Source organism: Chanodichthys erythropterus, chromosome 5, assembly GCF_024489055.1.
Source record: "Chanodichthys erythropterus isolate Z2021 chromosome 5, ASM2448905v1, whole genome shotgun sequence".
Taxonomy (NCBI): domain Eukaryota; kingdom Metazoa; phylum Chordata; class Actinopteri; order Cypriniformes; family Xenocyprididae; genus Chanodichthys; species Chanodichthys erythropterus.
In genome coordinates, this window is record NC_090225.1 from 35,611,409 (window position 1) to 35,626,762 (window position 15,354).

The 15,354-nt window shown below is 37.6% G+C and overlaps 1 protein-coding gene across 1 annotated transcript in view; it reads right to left on the minus strand.

Annotated features, from left to right (window-relative positions):
- Positions 1–1,709: 1,709 nt before the first annotated feature.
- Positions 1,710–15,354, minus strand: part of pcdh15a (protocadherin-related 15a) — a 280,344-nt gene continuing 266,699 nt past the window's right edge. Inside the window, exons 34-37 of the mRNA XM_067385538.1 lie at positions 12,084–12,102; positions 7,466–7,539; positions 5,358–5,469; positions 1,710–2,873 (exon numbers count right to left, since the gene is read on the minus strand). Coding sequence (XP_067241639.1) covers positions 2,292–2,873; positions 5,358–5,469; positions 7,466–7,539; positions 12,084–12,102 — 787 coding nt within the window. The 3' untranslated portion in view covers positions 1,710–2,291. The remainder of the gene's footprint in view (positions 2,874–5,357; positions 5,470–7,465; positions 7,540–12,083; positions 12,103–15,354) is intronic.

The window sequence follows — 15,354 nt, forward strand, 5'->3', positions numbered from 1 at the left end:
GAGGCAGATCACAGTCAGATCCCATTTGACTCAAACACAGCTCACTGCAACACATGTGCAAGAAGGAAATTAAGAGGACAGGTGGGCCATCATATTCCACTATGCTTGACCATAATTACTCAGCAGATATTGCATGACCAAAAATAAATAAATAAATATATATATATATATATATATTAAATAATTAATTGTTTAAAGGCAAACAGGGTGTATGACTCAGAACATTATGAGACTGTATCTTAACATACACCATAAAAAAATAAAAAATTAAAATGGATAAATATTGTGGTCATGACCTTCCATTTCCAGTGTGATGAACAGGTGAGATTTATAACATCTTTATTTTGACTTGGTATTTGATCAGACTGCCTAAAGTATTTTTTCCACCCAAAACTGAATGGAAAATGCAAAAATATATATTATTTTATATGTTGAGTTTATGTGACAACACCATAGCATATTATTTTTTTATCAAACATAGTGTATTATTTTATCAACACCAGAATGTCATTTTTTTTCAACATATGATATAGTGTACAAAGATATCTCTGCACAAAAATTTGGGATTTATTAAATAAATAATATATATAAAGGTACATCAGATACGAAGTTTTCTGTGTGATTTGCGTTGATAAGTAATGTAATGTAAGTAATGACCATCAGAGCTGTGAGAAGAGTGGATGGGTAAATAGTGTGTCTCCCTCTGCTGGTAAACGTAGTGCAGTTAACATTCAATCACTTTAACAGCTATCTTTATGTGCATGAGGTTACACAAACATGTACATTGCATAAAAACAACATTATGCAAATAATCAAGAATCAAGCAAGAAAAATAGTGGAAAATGCCACCAAATGGCAAGTACATTAGAAAAGCCAAAATAAACAAGCATTTTTTTTTTTTTTTTTTACTTGATTGCAGGTAAACAAGAAGTCAGATATCGAAGTTTAAACTTAGTAATCACAAACAGATGTTTCCGGTAATCTGCAGTCAGAAAATAACAGCATTTTAAGAAGGAAAACAGTTTAAAAACTAAATTAAAGCACTCTTGGAACTTCACTTGTGCAGGCAAATTAGAAGACAAGAAAAAACATATAGTTATGAGTCCAGTTAATTAGTATTATTACTGTAATAAAGATATCTTGACATCATGTCATAAGCATCAAGGAACATTGTAGAACTCTAATTTTCAGAAACACTTTCCTCTTTTTTCCCCAGGCAGCTGTAATAATATGGATGGACAAATATTCATATCTGACAGAGCGATCAGCCTTTGATGGACAGATGAAAGATTGTTGGGAAAAATACTGATATTCAGCTTGTGCTCGGTGATTCATCTGAGAAAGCCTCTGTGTTCTTATTTCTCATTTGAAAAAGCCTCCGTTAAACTTATATAAACCGACCAGTAAAGCACAGCGGGTTATTATAAACTCACTTTATGGAGACATTTACTGTAGTGACATCCCATTGTATGAACATTAACATGGAACATGTCTGAAAATGTAATGACAAACATGTTTGGATTATGTTCACAATTTTATTTATGATAATAATAAATCAAAGCTTCAAACTATTTGACCAGTATAAAAAAAAAAAAAAAAAAACTCAAAAGTGAAGAAAACAACAAGATAAATTAATTCTTTTGATTTTTGAAGAAAAGAAGAATGAAAAAATAACAGTTGAAGTTATCAAAATACATATACTGTATATATTATACTTGGGTATACATTTATATATCTATGTAAATAATCTTTTCAAAATATTAGGGCCATTACAACCATATATATTCTTAATGTAAAAAATACATCCATTAAAAAACATGTGAGGAATAATTGAATGTAGCAGCCATCACTGGTTATACTGATTTTTAGGGAATTTTCGAACAACCGTTGCGTGACTCATTTATAAAAAATACTCTTCAATCAAAGCTGTAATAAACACGCGTTCTAAATTGTTTGAATCGTCTACATTATCTTTGTATTGTCTGTTTGCAAAATCATATCTGATAATAACTAATCATTTCAATTATACAGTTTATACATTTTGGAAACGGTTGACTTGAATTTGTACAGAATAGCCCTGTCTTCCACAACAATTTATCTGAAACTACAATAAGAAGTGAAGTATATTCAACTGCATGAAAAAACAATTCCTTATAAGAGAATCACATTTCTTAGTCGGTGTCTGGAGTGTGTACAACAGAATCGAGTTTCAAGAACCCAAATAAAACATAGAAAAGACTAGAAAGGAAACTAAATAGAAAGAGTACCACCAGAATTAGCAAAACTAAAAATCAGAGTTTTGTCATTGGTATGTGCAAGTTGTTCCAGGGACCCATCCAGAGCTCCTCTTCATCAGACAGTGTTTGTTCACACGGAGATTCTACCGACTCTTTAATCTCCCTGTTGTCCACTGAGGACTCCTGCTCACAGTGCCCCCTATCCTGCTCCAAGCGGGCTTTATCGATGTTGGACTTGGGCCCTATGCTGTTAAGGCCCATTATACTGCACTCTTTGGAGTTGAGGTTGTGATCAGTGACATAGGAATGGGCAGTGGTGGTGCCGATAATAGGCCCATTGTCTTCTGTTCCATTTAAAGGTAAATGCTCTTCGTGTGTGACACCTAGTTTATCCAGTTTTTTAAACTGTTTGCCTAACCGTGTTGGTGAGCCCAGTTTTAAGTTGTTGGGGTAAGGGGACCTCCGTGTTCGGATGATGGTACCATTTTGGGCAAGGTATACTGATCCATTGATGTTACTGTGGCTGCTGACGTTGGGTATGCGATTGCGTTGGACATCCGGTCCACTATCCTCTCCTGTTGAAGTTGTGTCATGCTCTCTGTCCAACACCAGTTTGACCCTCTTCTTTTTGCCAGCCTGGAAATCAGAGAGAAGAATTACAAACATAAATCAACTATCAAAGACAAACTCCCCAGGTGGGAATGGTAGAGACTAATGGTGTAAAATTGCAATCGTAACCAAACTGAATCTTGGGTACATCTCTAATAGACAAGCAAACTGACTGCCCCACATATGGTGTCAATATCATATCAAATCACTCGCAGGGATAAAGTTTTTGGAAAAAGGAAACGTGAGAAGATTAAAAGTGCAAATAAATGTAATGAAGACACAGTTTAGGGGTGATGGTAATGTAAGTTCACTCAAGAGAAGGAATTTCAGAAGCACACCAGAATTCGAAACGCTAACGGCATGCTATTTTCAGCACTTCCATGCAGTTGGAATGGTTCCAAAACACACCAGAATAAGAGAAAAGACTGTGGGAAAAGTTGGAATCTCTTCACTCCATAAGTCAGTTAAGTCTTACTTGGCCCCTTTTTTATAAAGCTGTGGAATCTCCTGATTCGGAATCTACATCTGTTACTTCTGTGGTTCCTTCGGTTCCTGATTGCTTTGAGCGACTCATAGAGCCACTTTCAGATGCTGAGCCACTGCCAGAGGTTATGGCATCCTCATCCACCTCTGTGATGGGCGAGAGGCCTCCAAATGTTTCATCTGAACTCTCAATCACGCTGTTCTCTGTGGCGTACGGTGTGCCTCCACTTTCTGCCGCTGAGATCACGCTTGACCTCCGTGACATTGATCCATCACTCATCTCACTGGCAGACTCTCTGCTCTCCTCTGCTGTTTCATCCTCCTCTTCTTCTTCAGAAGCCTCTTCCCCCTCCTCCTCACTCTCCTCATCAATGGTGTCCTGGGATGATCGGGTAATTATGCTCTTGCGAGAGCGTCGGCTTCCTGCTGCTGATCTGGAGCTGGTAGAGCTTCTCTCGCTGCCGGACATAGAAACAGCATCTGATCCAGTTTCATCCGACGGAGCAGATCCGCTCATTTCTGTCTCAGATGCCTCTTCAGAACCACTCGCTGACCCGATTTCACCACTGCTCTCCTCACCAGATGCTGATGCTTGTGATGACCTTACTGAAGACCGGGCTGAAGACCCCTTGGAGCTGCCACCTGATCCACTGCCACTCGGAGTACCACTTGCACTTCCGGAAACACTTCCACTTCCACTTCTGCTGCTTTGCGTTCCTGCACTTGAACGCTCTGAGGAACCTTCAGTACGGGACGATTTCATTGATGAGCGAGCAGAAGATGGCTCTGATCCCGATCCTGACTCTTCTGTTCCTTTAGACTCTTCTTCAGTTTCTTCCTCAGACTCTTTTTCTGTGGCAGAACTCTTCTCGGCACTGGACTCTTCCTCGGTTCCTGATTTTTCAGTCCCAGATCCAGATTCCTTTTCTGTTCCTGAAGTCTTTCCAGACCCTGACTCTTCCTCCGAGCCGGATTCCTCCTCTGAACCTGACCCTTTCTCGGTTTCAGATTCTTTCTCGGATGCTGACTCTGCCTCGGAATCCTTTTCGGTTCCCGACTTCTCAGTCCCAGATTTGGATTTACTCTCCGCATCAGATTCGTCTGGTTCTTCTGGCTCTGATTCAGAATCGACTGTGCTCTCATTGGCATCATCTCGGTCGAGATCCACTTTCAGATAATCCTTGTCATCAGTGGAGCCTGCTACACTGCTCCTATCAGACTCCTCCTCGTCTGAGCCTTTCTTTCGGCTCTCTGGCTCTGATCCACTCCCGCTGGCCTCTGGCTCACTGACACTGATGGACACTTTAGATTTCTTCTCTTCTATCTCTGACTCGGCTGCAGACTCATCTTTCTCACTCACAGAACTTCGACTGATGCTGCTCTGTGATTTCCTTCTAATTTGCAGCTTCTTTGCCAGATTAATGCGTTTCAGGACTTTCCCAAGTCGACTCCTGGCAGGCGACATGTCATCAATGGAAGTGGGGCCCGCCCCACCCGTCAAGCTCTCTTGGCTATCGATTCGACGTGCAGATGTCAGCTTGGCATAATCTTTGTCTTTCTTCCCTTTCCCAAACATCATTGGGAAGATCCTGGCCTTCTTCCAGGGGGAGGTAGGTTCAGTTTTCTTCCCAGAAGCAAGAAACTTGCTGAGCTTCATGACAGACTTCAGCCTCTTTGCAGCTTTAGATTCCTCAGGTTCAGCCTCTGCTGGCTCCTCATCAGGAACCTCCGGCTCTGCCTGTTCAATCTCATCCTCTGGTGGGAAATCCTGGAATCCCACACGCTTTCCACGCCCGCGACCTCTCCCTCGCCCACCTCGCCCTCTTCCCCGACCCTGTTGTGACATCAATTCCTTTAAAACAATCTCAATCAAAGGTTACTAAATTTAAACTGTCAAACCTGATATTAAATACATTAAATGAAAATGATTTTCTATCAGTGATGACAAGATTATGAGTTATAAATCAAAAGAAAACATAACTGCACCATATCCTGAATATCCATATGTGAATGAATGTGTAAGATTACCTCTGGTCCACCATAGTAATATGCTTCATCCTCTATGATGGCCTCTCCATACTCATCATACATGGGTGTGATCAGCCTCCTGCGGCTACCGTAGGGTGGATAGGGATCATATCTGGAATGGAAATATTACAACATGTGAACTTCGAGTTATTTTGTGCAGAACAATGTTGTAGGTGATTTCAAATTTGCCCATTTCCACTGGTTTAAACCCTAAACCCTACTCTCCAAATACATCTCAACCAACCTGATGTCAGCAAACCTAAACATGTTTCCTAGCTGGCTAAAAGTGTTGGGCAAAATTACGTATAAACTTCAATGCTTTTTAAACATCTTTAAAAACAAGGTTTTGTCAAGCCAACATTCAACGTTTGTCTTGACAAATGTTTTTCTATTTTCAAAAAGTATGTCTTGACAAACATTGCTTTTCTATTAAAAAACTAAGCCATTTAAGTTTAATTGGATTTTACCGGGAATTGACCGGGTATCCTAAAGCATTCTAAATTTAATGCTTTTTTATGGAGACAAAAAAAAAAAAAAAAACCCTGTGGCTGTCACAGAGACAGCTATTTTTGTAAAATATTTTAAATGATAAGTAAAAAAAAAAAAAAAAGTACAACACCTTCAATTCAAAGCTAATGTAAATTCTGACTCAGAAAGTTTGGAAGTCAGGTTTGAAAATAAGAGTGCGTATTCAAGATGGGAAAAGGCAAAACAGATGCTTCATTACACTTGCAATGATCATCAGACCGTGTACGGATCCACCCACACAGGACAAACAGCCTCTGTGATCCAGGAATTAAAGCGTAAACCCGCATTAAAGATTCCTAAGCTAAATAGCCATGGATCTTCAGCAGGCCAGGCCTTTCTGATAGCAGGTGCTGTTTAGCCTGACAGAAGTTATCTTTCCCATTCTCTCCCTTGATGTCTGTGGAATCAAAGCCATCCTTCTTTCTCAAAGGCTTTCACTATGGACAAAGAAAACTTTGACATCCAGAGGGAACAATCGGATAAAGGTTTGAAGGAATTCTCAAGAAAATAATGATCTTACAGCATTTTATAAAATTTTATAAAATTGCTTTAAAAATATTACTGACAAATCCATTGATGGGAAATCCATTAAATGCCATCCATTGTTTGAGGAGATACAGTCCCTGATATGTAAACTTACCTTGTGCTAAGATTAATAGCTAGATGAACAGGTGTTTTGCATTATATCTTTTTCTATAATGTGTGTTTTAGAATGGCTGGAATGGTGGATTGGCCATTCAACATCCTGGACTGGAACTGTTCATTTTAAAATGTTAATTAATAGTCCTAGTCCTCTATCATTAGGGATCTTGATGTCTTGATCTTGATGTTAAAGTAAATCATCTGTTCTGTGGAGCTCAAAGCTAACGCTCAGAGCACTATAGAGGCCTTAAGACCATCTGCTGCTCCTCTTGCTAGAAAATTCGAATGACTCAACTGAACGTAATAGAGGATGCCGTTACACTTGAGTCTGAACTCAGGTCTGAAAGTCTTACTTAAAAACATGCACCTCACATCTTAATGAATCCACTGAGCTTAGCTAAAGCTGGCTGTGTGGAGGTGAGGGTACATTAATCTAATTAAAGCTTCCAGCATCTCCTCAGAAGGTTTGATGTTAAACCATGCAGTTCAACATTTGAACATTTGCAACAGCATTCTGTTCCGAATGGTACAGTGTGTGGCAATTTGAGAGTGTTTACACCTCTTTCTCCCTTTTCTGCTGTCTCCTCCTGTTTGCAGACACAAGATGCTCAGTTATTGTATTGCACTCACTACAGGCATCTTAGCCTTTTAGCCTGAAATCACATGGAGAGTCTTTCTCTGTTTTTCTAGTTGGATCTTTTTGGGCTCAGGTGTTTCGTTAGCATCAAAATGATTGTGGAAATTGGAATGGAGAAAGAATATAAATACTGAAGAAGTGATCAAAGATGAGGGAAAACCGAAAGACACAGGAGACAGACAGAGAGAAAAGGGGCAGAAATGACATACTTCATCTTCAAGAGAGGTAAGTAAACACATGAAATACACAAACTTAGTCTGTAACAAATACACATTAGCCTTGTATATGCTGTAAAACTCACCCTTGATCATAGCTATAGTAGTCTTGAGAATAATAATCCTGCCCAGGATCGATACCTGATTCCATGGAGAGAGCCTAAAATACAAACATAAAGACAGATGTCAGACTTCATCTTCACACAGGCTACAAAAATTAGTCTGGGTTTGGTGCACAATTTACTATCTAGTCAATAACATTTCTGAGTGTTTGTTCACTCATTACTATAACTTAATTTTATCAGGGAATGCAAATGAAAGTCTAGCTACACTACTGGTACAAAGTTTATGGTAGTTTTGTTAAGTTTTGCTCATACCAATTTCCATCATTACTGCAGTCTTCAGTGTCACATGATCCTTTAGAAATAATTCTAAAATGCTGATTGGGTGCTCAGGAACCTTTCCTTTTTTATTATTATTATTATCAATGTTGAAAACAGTTGTTCTGCTTAAAGGTGCCCTAGATTGTTTTTTTACAAGATGTAATATAAGTCCTAGGTGTCCCCTGAATGTGTCTGTGAAGTTTCAGCTCAAAATACCCCATAGATTTTTTTTAATACATTTTTTTAACTGCCTATTTTGGGGCATCAATAACTATGCACTGATTTTTTTCAGCACGGCCCCTTTAAGAGATGCGTTCCCTCTGCCCCACGAGCTCTCGACTATACATTGCATAAACAAAGTTCACACAGCTAATATAACCCTCAAATGGATCTTTACAAGATGTTCGTCATGCATGCTGTATGCATGCTTCAAATTATGTGAGTAAAGTATTTATTTTGATGGTTACGTTTGATTTTGTGTGAGTTTGAGGTTATGTTCTGTGGCTAACGTCTAATTCTACACTGTTGGAGAGATTTATAAAGAATGAAGTTGTGTTTATGAATTATACAGACTGCACGTGTTTAAAAATGAAAATAGCAACGACTGTTATGTAACAGTCGGTGTTATGTTGAGATCCGAGTGTTTTCCGGAAGTCTTTTAAACAACTGAGATTTACATAAGAAGGAGGAAACAATGGAGTTTGAAACTCACTGTATGTATTTTCCATGTACTGAACTCTTGTTATTCAACTATGCCAAGGTAAATTCAAATTCTGATTGTAGGGCACCTTTAATATTTTTGTTGATTATTTTTTTTTAAGGATAACTAGAAAGTTTAAAAGGACAGTAATTATTTGAAATATAATTAATTTTTCTAACAATATTAAAATATTTAGTGTAACTTTTGATCAATTTAATAGATCCTTGCTTCTTTTCTTTTCTTTCTTTTTCAATGGTAGTGTAAATGTTAGACATTCATATACAAAATAAGAAAGAATCTTGTATTGTAAAGGGATAGTTCTGTCATAATTTACTCACCCTCATGATTTTTACCAAATAATGAATATTAGATTTTGGCCTGTTTCTCACACAAAGGAATGAACATGAGTGTGAATAAATGATGACAGCATTTTCATTTTGGGCTGATATGCCCCTTTAAAGATGATTACTTGCTGAAGCTGAAGACCCCATGAATTTGCTTTTGCTTTTGCATTAATTTGAATTTGGTTCCTTGGTGTATACCATACTGACCTCAAACTAATGAGCTTTAATAAGCAATATATAACAAAAAAAAATCTGCAGTAATCTTGACAAATGATAAGAAGATACGTCAAGATTTTCTATTAAACTTTATTTCCCTTTTAGACATTCCTATTGACTATAACCTACATGTCAACTAACTCTCATTGGAGTATTAGATGAGTATTAGTAGACTGTTAGGGGTAGGGTTAGCCCTCTATGGGACTAATTATGAAATCACAGTTAGAAAAAAAATAATTACTTTATATTTTACACCTATTTAAGGATAAAATCATTTTCCAAAATTAGTTTTCTACATCTGACCTTGTTAGAAAAGTAGTGAAAAGGTCTTAAATGTTTCAAAAAGAAAGAAAGAAAGAAAGAAAGAAAGAGAGAAAGAAAGAAAGAAAGAAAGAAAGAAAGAAAGAAAGAAAGAAAGAAAGAAAGAAAGAAAGAAAGAAAGAAAGAAAGAAAGAAAGAAAGAAAGAAAGAAAGAAATAAAGAAAATCACTATTAACTTCTATAACTCACATGTGAAAATGTCAAAAACTTTACACAAATTCAGATGCAATTTTACTCCCTGGAAAGTAGTGAAATCATGGGCCCTATTTTAACGATCTAAGCACATGGTCTAAAGTGCATGGCGCAAGTGCACTTATGGCGTGTCCAAATCCACTTTTGCTAGTTTAAGGATGGGAAAAATGGTGGGTGTGCCTGGTGCATTGTCTAAAAGGGTTGTCCCTATTCTCTTAATGAGTAATGTGTGTGTTTTGGGCGTAACGTGCAATAAACCAATCAGAGTCTCATCTCCCATTCCCCTTAAAAGCCAGTTGCGCTCACACCAGATCTGCTCATGCGCAAGGTTAAAGTGCACAAGCAGACCATCTACGAGACAAGCCGGATTCTACCAAAGCATTTTTATCTTTATGCACACAATAATAATCTTTTATATTGTAATCCTTTTATTTTTTATATTTGACATGTTTGTGTACTGCTGCGCTTCCCTATGTGTAATAAGCAGAGTGTACGTGTGTTGTGCACCTGCATATAGGTGCATATTACTAACGCGCTCTTTAACAAAACAAATATTGCGCCTTTGACTTTAGAACGATTCAATTGGTCAATGGCGCAGTCTATTTCAGTTGCACCAACAATGTGCCTGAACACACCTCATTTTCAGACCAGCACGCCCATGAAAATGATAACTGTGTCAGGCTGAAACTAGCAAAAAACACTTGCGTCGTGTCTGGCACCACATTGCGCCGGTTGTATGATAGGGCCCCATTTCTTAGTGTTTCAAAAAATCTTTAACATTGTTTCTTTCTTGGAATTCCAAATCAGTGATTGTAGCACAAGTGAAAATCAATTTTTGTTTTAGTGTATCTCACACTTTCTACATGTAACTCAATCTTGACCTGTTTAGTCATCATTTCTGGAGCATCCCTGCTTGTCAGTGTAGTGAGGCCAATAGGCAGTGGCATCTTTCCTGACCTCTGGTTGTAGTTTGGATCACATCTTCCAAACTAGCACCCAAATGCCTGACTTCCACAACAATCTATGATTATATTCTTCATTTACCCTCTTCATCTACTCTCAAAAGGCTATCATATTGCCTGCCAGAACTGAACAATAGTGCAGCTATATGGAAAATATGTATCCCCTACAAGGACTTTCATTTATGCATAACACACACACAAACAAATGTCTTGTTTTCAGAAAAAAATAAGTCAAAATTAAGTGAGTTTTTGCTTAAAACAAGCAAAATAAACTTGTGAACTAACATGTGCTCATGTCTCTCACTTCCTTGTTGCCAAAAATGTCAAGCACATGGCACTCAGATTTTATTGGCTAGAGGGGAAGTCATATGATAATACTAAAATGTAACTTTTTTTTGTTTAATATTATTATTGTATTTTAATGACGATACACCATAGAGATTTAGTAGAATAAGGGTTTCGGGTTAGTAGAATAAGTTGACGTAGTTGCAAAGTTACTTCTAGTCAATCAGTGGAATATCTGTTGGGGATCATCAAAATAAAGTGTTAGCAGATATTAAGCAGACATTCTAATACTCTAATGACAGTTAGTTGACATATAGTTGCAAGGTTACTTATAGTCAACAAAATGTCTATAGGGGACCATTGAAATAAAGTGTTACCTTTGTCAAGACACAAGAAGGAAAACTAAGGAAAGGCATGCAGAAAAACAGATGCTACCTCAGGCCGGAGCAGAGAGGGTCTCAACAGCTGCTGCTGCTGCTGGCACAGTCACAAAGAGATCGAGGGGAGAAAAAAGATTTGACACCAAGAGAGAATACATGAGAGGCAGCACAGAATAAAAGACAAAGACAAAGAGAATAGCAAGAGAAGATGTTGCTGCATACATTTAAAATGAATGATCAGATGAAGAACATGACAGCAAAAAGATGTGCATTAAAAACAGGAAAGAGGGCGAGGGGTGAAAAAAAACGAGCTCCTGGTGAGAAAGATAATGACAGAGATGTAGATGAGGGAAAATGTTCCATCTTGAGAAGACCACCAAACTTTAAGAGCTAAAGTGCATGAAAGGTCAGAAAAGGTTGTGTTTGACAGCATGCATTCTCAGTCTATATGCATTAACTTGGCAACTCAGACACTGATGTGACGTGTTCTTGCTGCAAAATGTGTGTGCAGCCAGAACTAAGATTAGACGAGACTCTTCAATTTACACTTCTTAGTGGGGTGTAAATGTAAGTTTAATGGCAAAGTTTCTATTGCTCCCTTCATCTCATTGAGATTCTAGTGAAAGTCTCTCTCAATGCACTATTGGCGGTCTGAAGTGACAAGGGAACAAGGCACTCTTAGCTTCGACTTATTAAAGAAAAACCCCATAAATTAAATCAACTATAAGTAGAACTTGATTTTTACATGGGCTTGAGGAAAACGTACAGTAAGAGGTGCTTGCAAGTCACCATGATGTTGCAGTGATGAGGTATTATTTATATTCATGCAGGAATCATTTAATACTAGGGATTTGTTCAAATTCATAACTCTTAATGAGTGATATTAATAGTTTGAATGATATGAATAATTAAAGAACTTACCTCTCTGCCAAAGCCACGCCTGCAGAAAGAAACAGAGGTGTTAGAAAGAATGGCTTGTAGCTGGAAATGTGACATCTGTTGACTAGCTAAGTGATTTCAGACTTGTTTTTGTGGAGTCTGACTCACTTTTATCATACAGAAAGCATTTCAACACTCTCTTATCACTGGACCAGAATGAAAACACCATGTTTAAATGGGAAAGCACTCGAAAGATAAAAATGCACTCAGGGAAATGGCGCAGATAGTCCTGACACAAGCAATTTTACCTACACTGAAGACTTCACAAACACGTTAATCTTATTTTTGAAATTCGTCATTTTCTGATGAATAGTAAACCAACACATGCACACACACTCTTACTCACAGCCTATATGCACAAACAAAATTTCCAGGAAAGTTACATTTGAGGGCTCTCTCAAGGGCCAAAGCGTGAAACCCACTAAGTGATTAAAACTGTGACAAATGAACAGCATGTTGCTCTGAGTATGTGTGTGTTTGCTTCGGAAACAAAACTGTAGCTGGAAGTGAATCTGAAGAAACCCCCTCTTGGGAACACCCTCAAAACTAGGGTGAATCTTACAAAAACTAAACTAAACTAAAAATAATGATATTAATAAAATAAAAAGTCATCGGACATATTCTTAACTCGTTCACCGCCAGCATTCTTCTAAAATGTTGCCAGCCACCACCAGATAATTATCATACATATTTCATGGCCCCCAGAACAGAAGACAGACAACAACAAAACAACAAAAACAACAACAAAAAATAACATTTTAAACAAAAAGCTGAGAAAATCATGTTTGTTGTTTTTTTTTTCAAAGACTAGGCTCCTTTTGTCTCCTTGAAGTCCATTTCAAGGAAAGTCTGTTCACTCGGCGGTAGGGCTGTCACTAGGGGTGTAAAGATATGCTCAGCTCACGATATGGTACGTATCCCGATACAGAGTTCGCGATACGATACGCATCACGAATGAAACTGAAAATGAAACTGAAATTAACATTAACAAATTTCAATAATTTTCCTTATTGTACATACAAGATCACATTTCAAGGTTTAATAAAAACCTTCTGTAGCCTATTCAAATTAACAGCTGAATAGGTCTGTCTGTCAAAAAAAAAAAAAAGCCCTCATATCGTATAAGTATCGCCATCACTCTATGATGCATATCGTAAAATTTTTGCATCGCAAAATATCGTACTGCGATATACCTTTACACCCCTAGCTGTCACGATATTACATTTTTATTAGATCGATATATCGCGATATTTATAGAATCCTTGGGGGAAAATTTATCAGTCTAAATAATTTTTACTTTGTTTAATTAGTTTTTGTCTTTCAGGATTGCTGCACATTTTTTAAAGTCAAATTTAAGGTTTTTTAAGACCTGAAGAAATAAAAATGAATACTAGCATAATAGCCTATACATTATGGCTGTTTCCAATCAAATTAAATCATTATCAACAAAATCCATCTTTGCAATACAGAGGTAACACAGAATGAGAAGTGGCATTAATATATTTACACAGCATTTACAATTTGTCTACATAAATTTAATTCACTATTTAAACATGTAAATAATTTTTTTCTAATTTTAACTTTTTAATTAAAATGTCCCTCAAATATGAAACTAAACTAAACTGCCAGTAGGTGGCAGCAAGTCACTGTCTTAATGAGTGAGTGAGGCAACCGAACCGATGTGTTCAAATGATTCATTCGTTCTAAACGTGGATTCAGTCAGTATAACAAAAACATTTCTGTTGCACGGGGGCGCTGTTCTGGCGAAATAAAGGGAAAAAACAATATTAACAATACTGTGTCTAAAATGTAACTCATATTGTCATTTAACAAACATTTGAACATTGCATCTGTGCTGATTTGGGGAAAACGGCTTTTTTGCTCGTGTGATATTGTAAAAAAACTACATCTTATAATATGATATAATGACAAAAACTTGTCGGGGCAAAAAATGCCCATGTATCTTGAATTTTGAGGGCATATAACTGCATGCATAGCTACATGCATGAGCGGACACAAAGTGGTGTCAGAGAGTGTGCATTACCTGAATAAATTATGAAATATCCCTGTCAGACAAACACATCTCTCTCACACCTAATGAATGAGAGTGACAGATGAGTGATGTGGGATGTGTATGTTTGTGTGTGTGTGTGTGTGTGGGAGGAAAGTGACGTCTAATGTGTGTGTGTGTGTGTGTGTGTGTGTGTGGGAGGAAAGTGACATCTCTCTCAATGTCCCTCAGGAAGAAAAAGGTTGTTTCTCAATTCTAAGAATGCAAATAACACACTTGTGTTTTTGTGAAGACCATTATGCCAGGCTACCTTTAATGGACCATCTAGAAAGGACACAGAATGCAAGAATTGGGATGTGCTGTGATCTGTGACACACACACACACACACACACACACAGACAGACACACAAATACTTTATATAATAACAATATCATTATATGATTTACTATTAAAAATTCTCATGTAAAAAGAAACATAGTAAGATCCTTTTTTAAAAGACACTTGTTTTTTAATAAAGCAAGAGAGGTTTTATTTCGTGTGATGAAGCAGGCATGAATGGAGAAAGTGAGAAAGACATGAACACAGGAGAGAAAAGAGAGAATTAGGGTTAGTGATGTCAACGGCAGACTCATCGATCGATTAATTAAATTTCTCTAGACCTCACAGACTGTGCTTTCATCCTGCTGAGCGGGTCATGTGAAATATAGAGTGCTTTCCTGGACCTACATATAAGCCCTGATATACACACAACATCCATTCAACTCGCACATAAATCATCTGCCTCAGAGTCAGAACACATAAACCAAAATTTGTAACCTTTGATCATATTTTCTGTCCTAATTCATTTTTTTAACTACTTGTTATAAAACACTGTTTGCAAACACGATTTTTGTGTACTTCAGAGGTGCACTAAAACATCAGAACTGAAGATGAGACATTAGTAAATCTGTCTGCATTTGCTTATGGGGATTATGGGGATGACAGATTTAAAACAGATTTTTCGATATGGATGAGGGAGACGCCATCTGCAGACCCATGCAGAGATATTGTAGGAGCAGTCTGTCTGAATGGAGAGACATTGACTGTGCACCTGATGGGGTGAATTCAGCGGGGAACGGCAGAGTGAACGTTCCCCTGCCATGCGCCACGTAAACGATTAGCTGTATTGTTTAATCTCTATGTGAGTCTTGACTGCTTGAGTTTCTGAAAGGGCAAAAACATCTGCAGGACTGAACCAAAA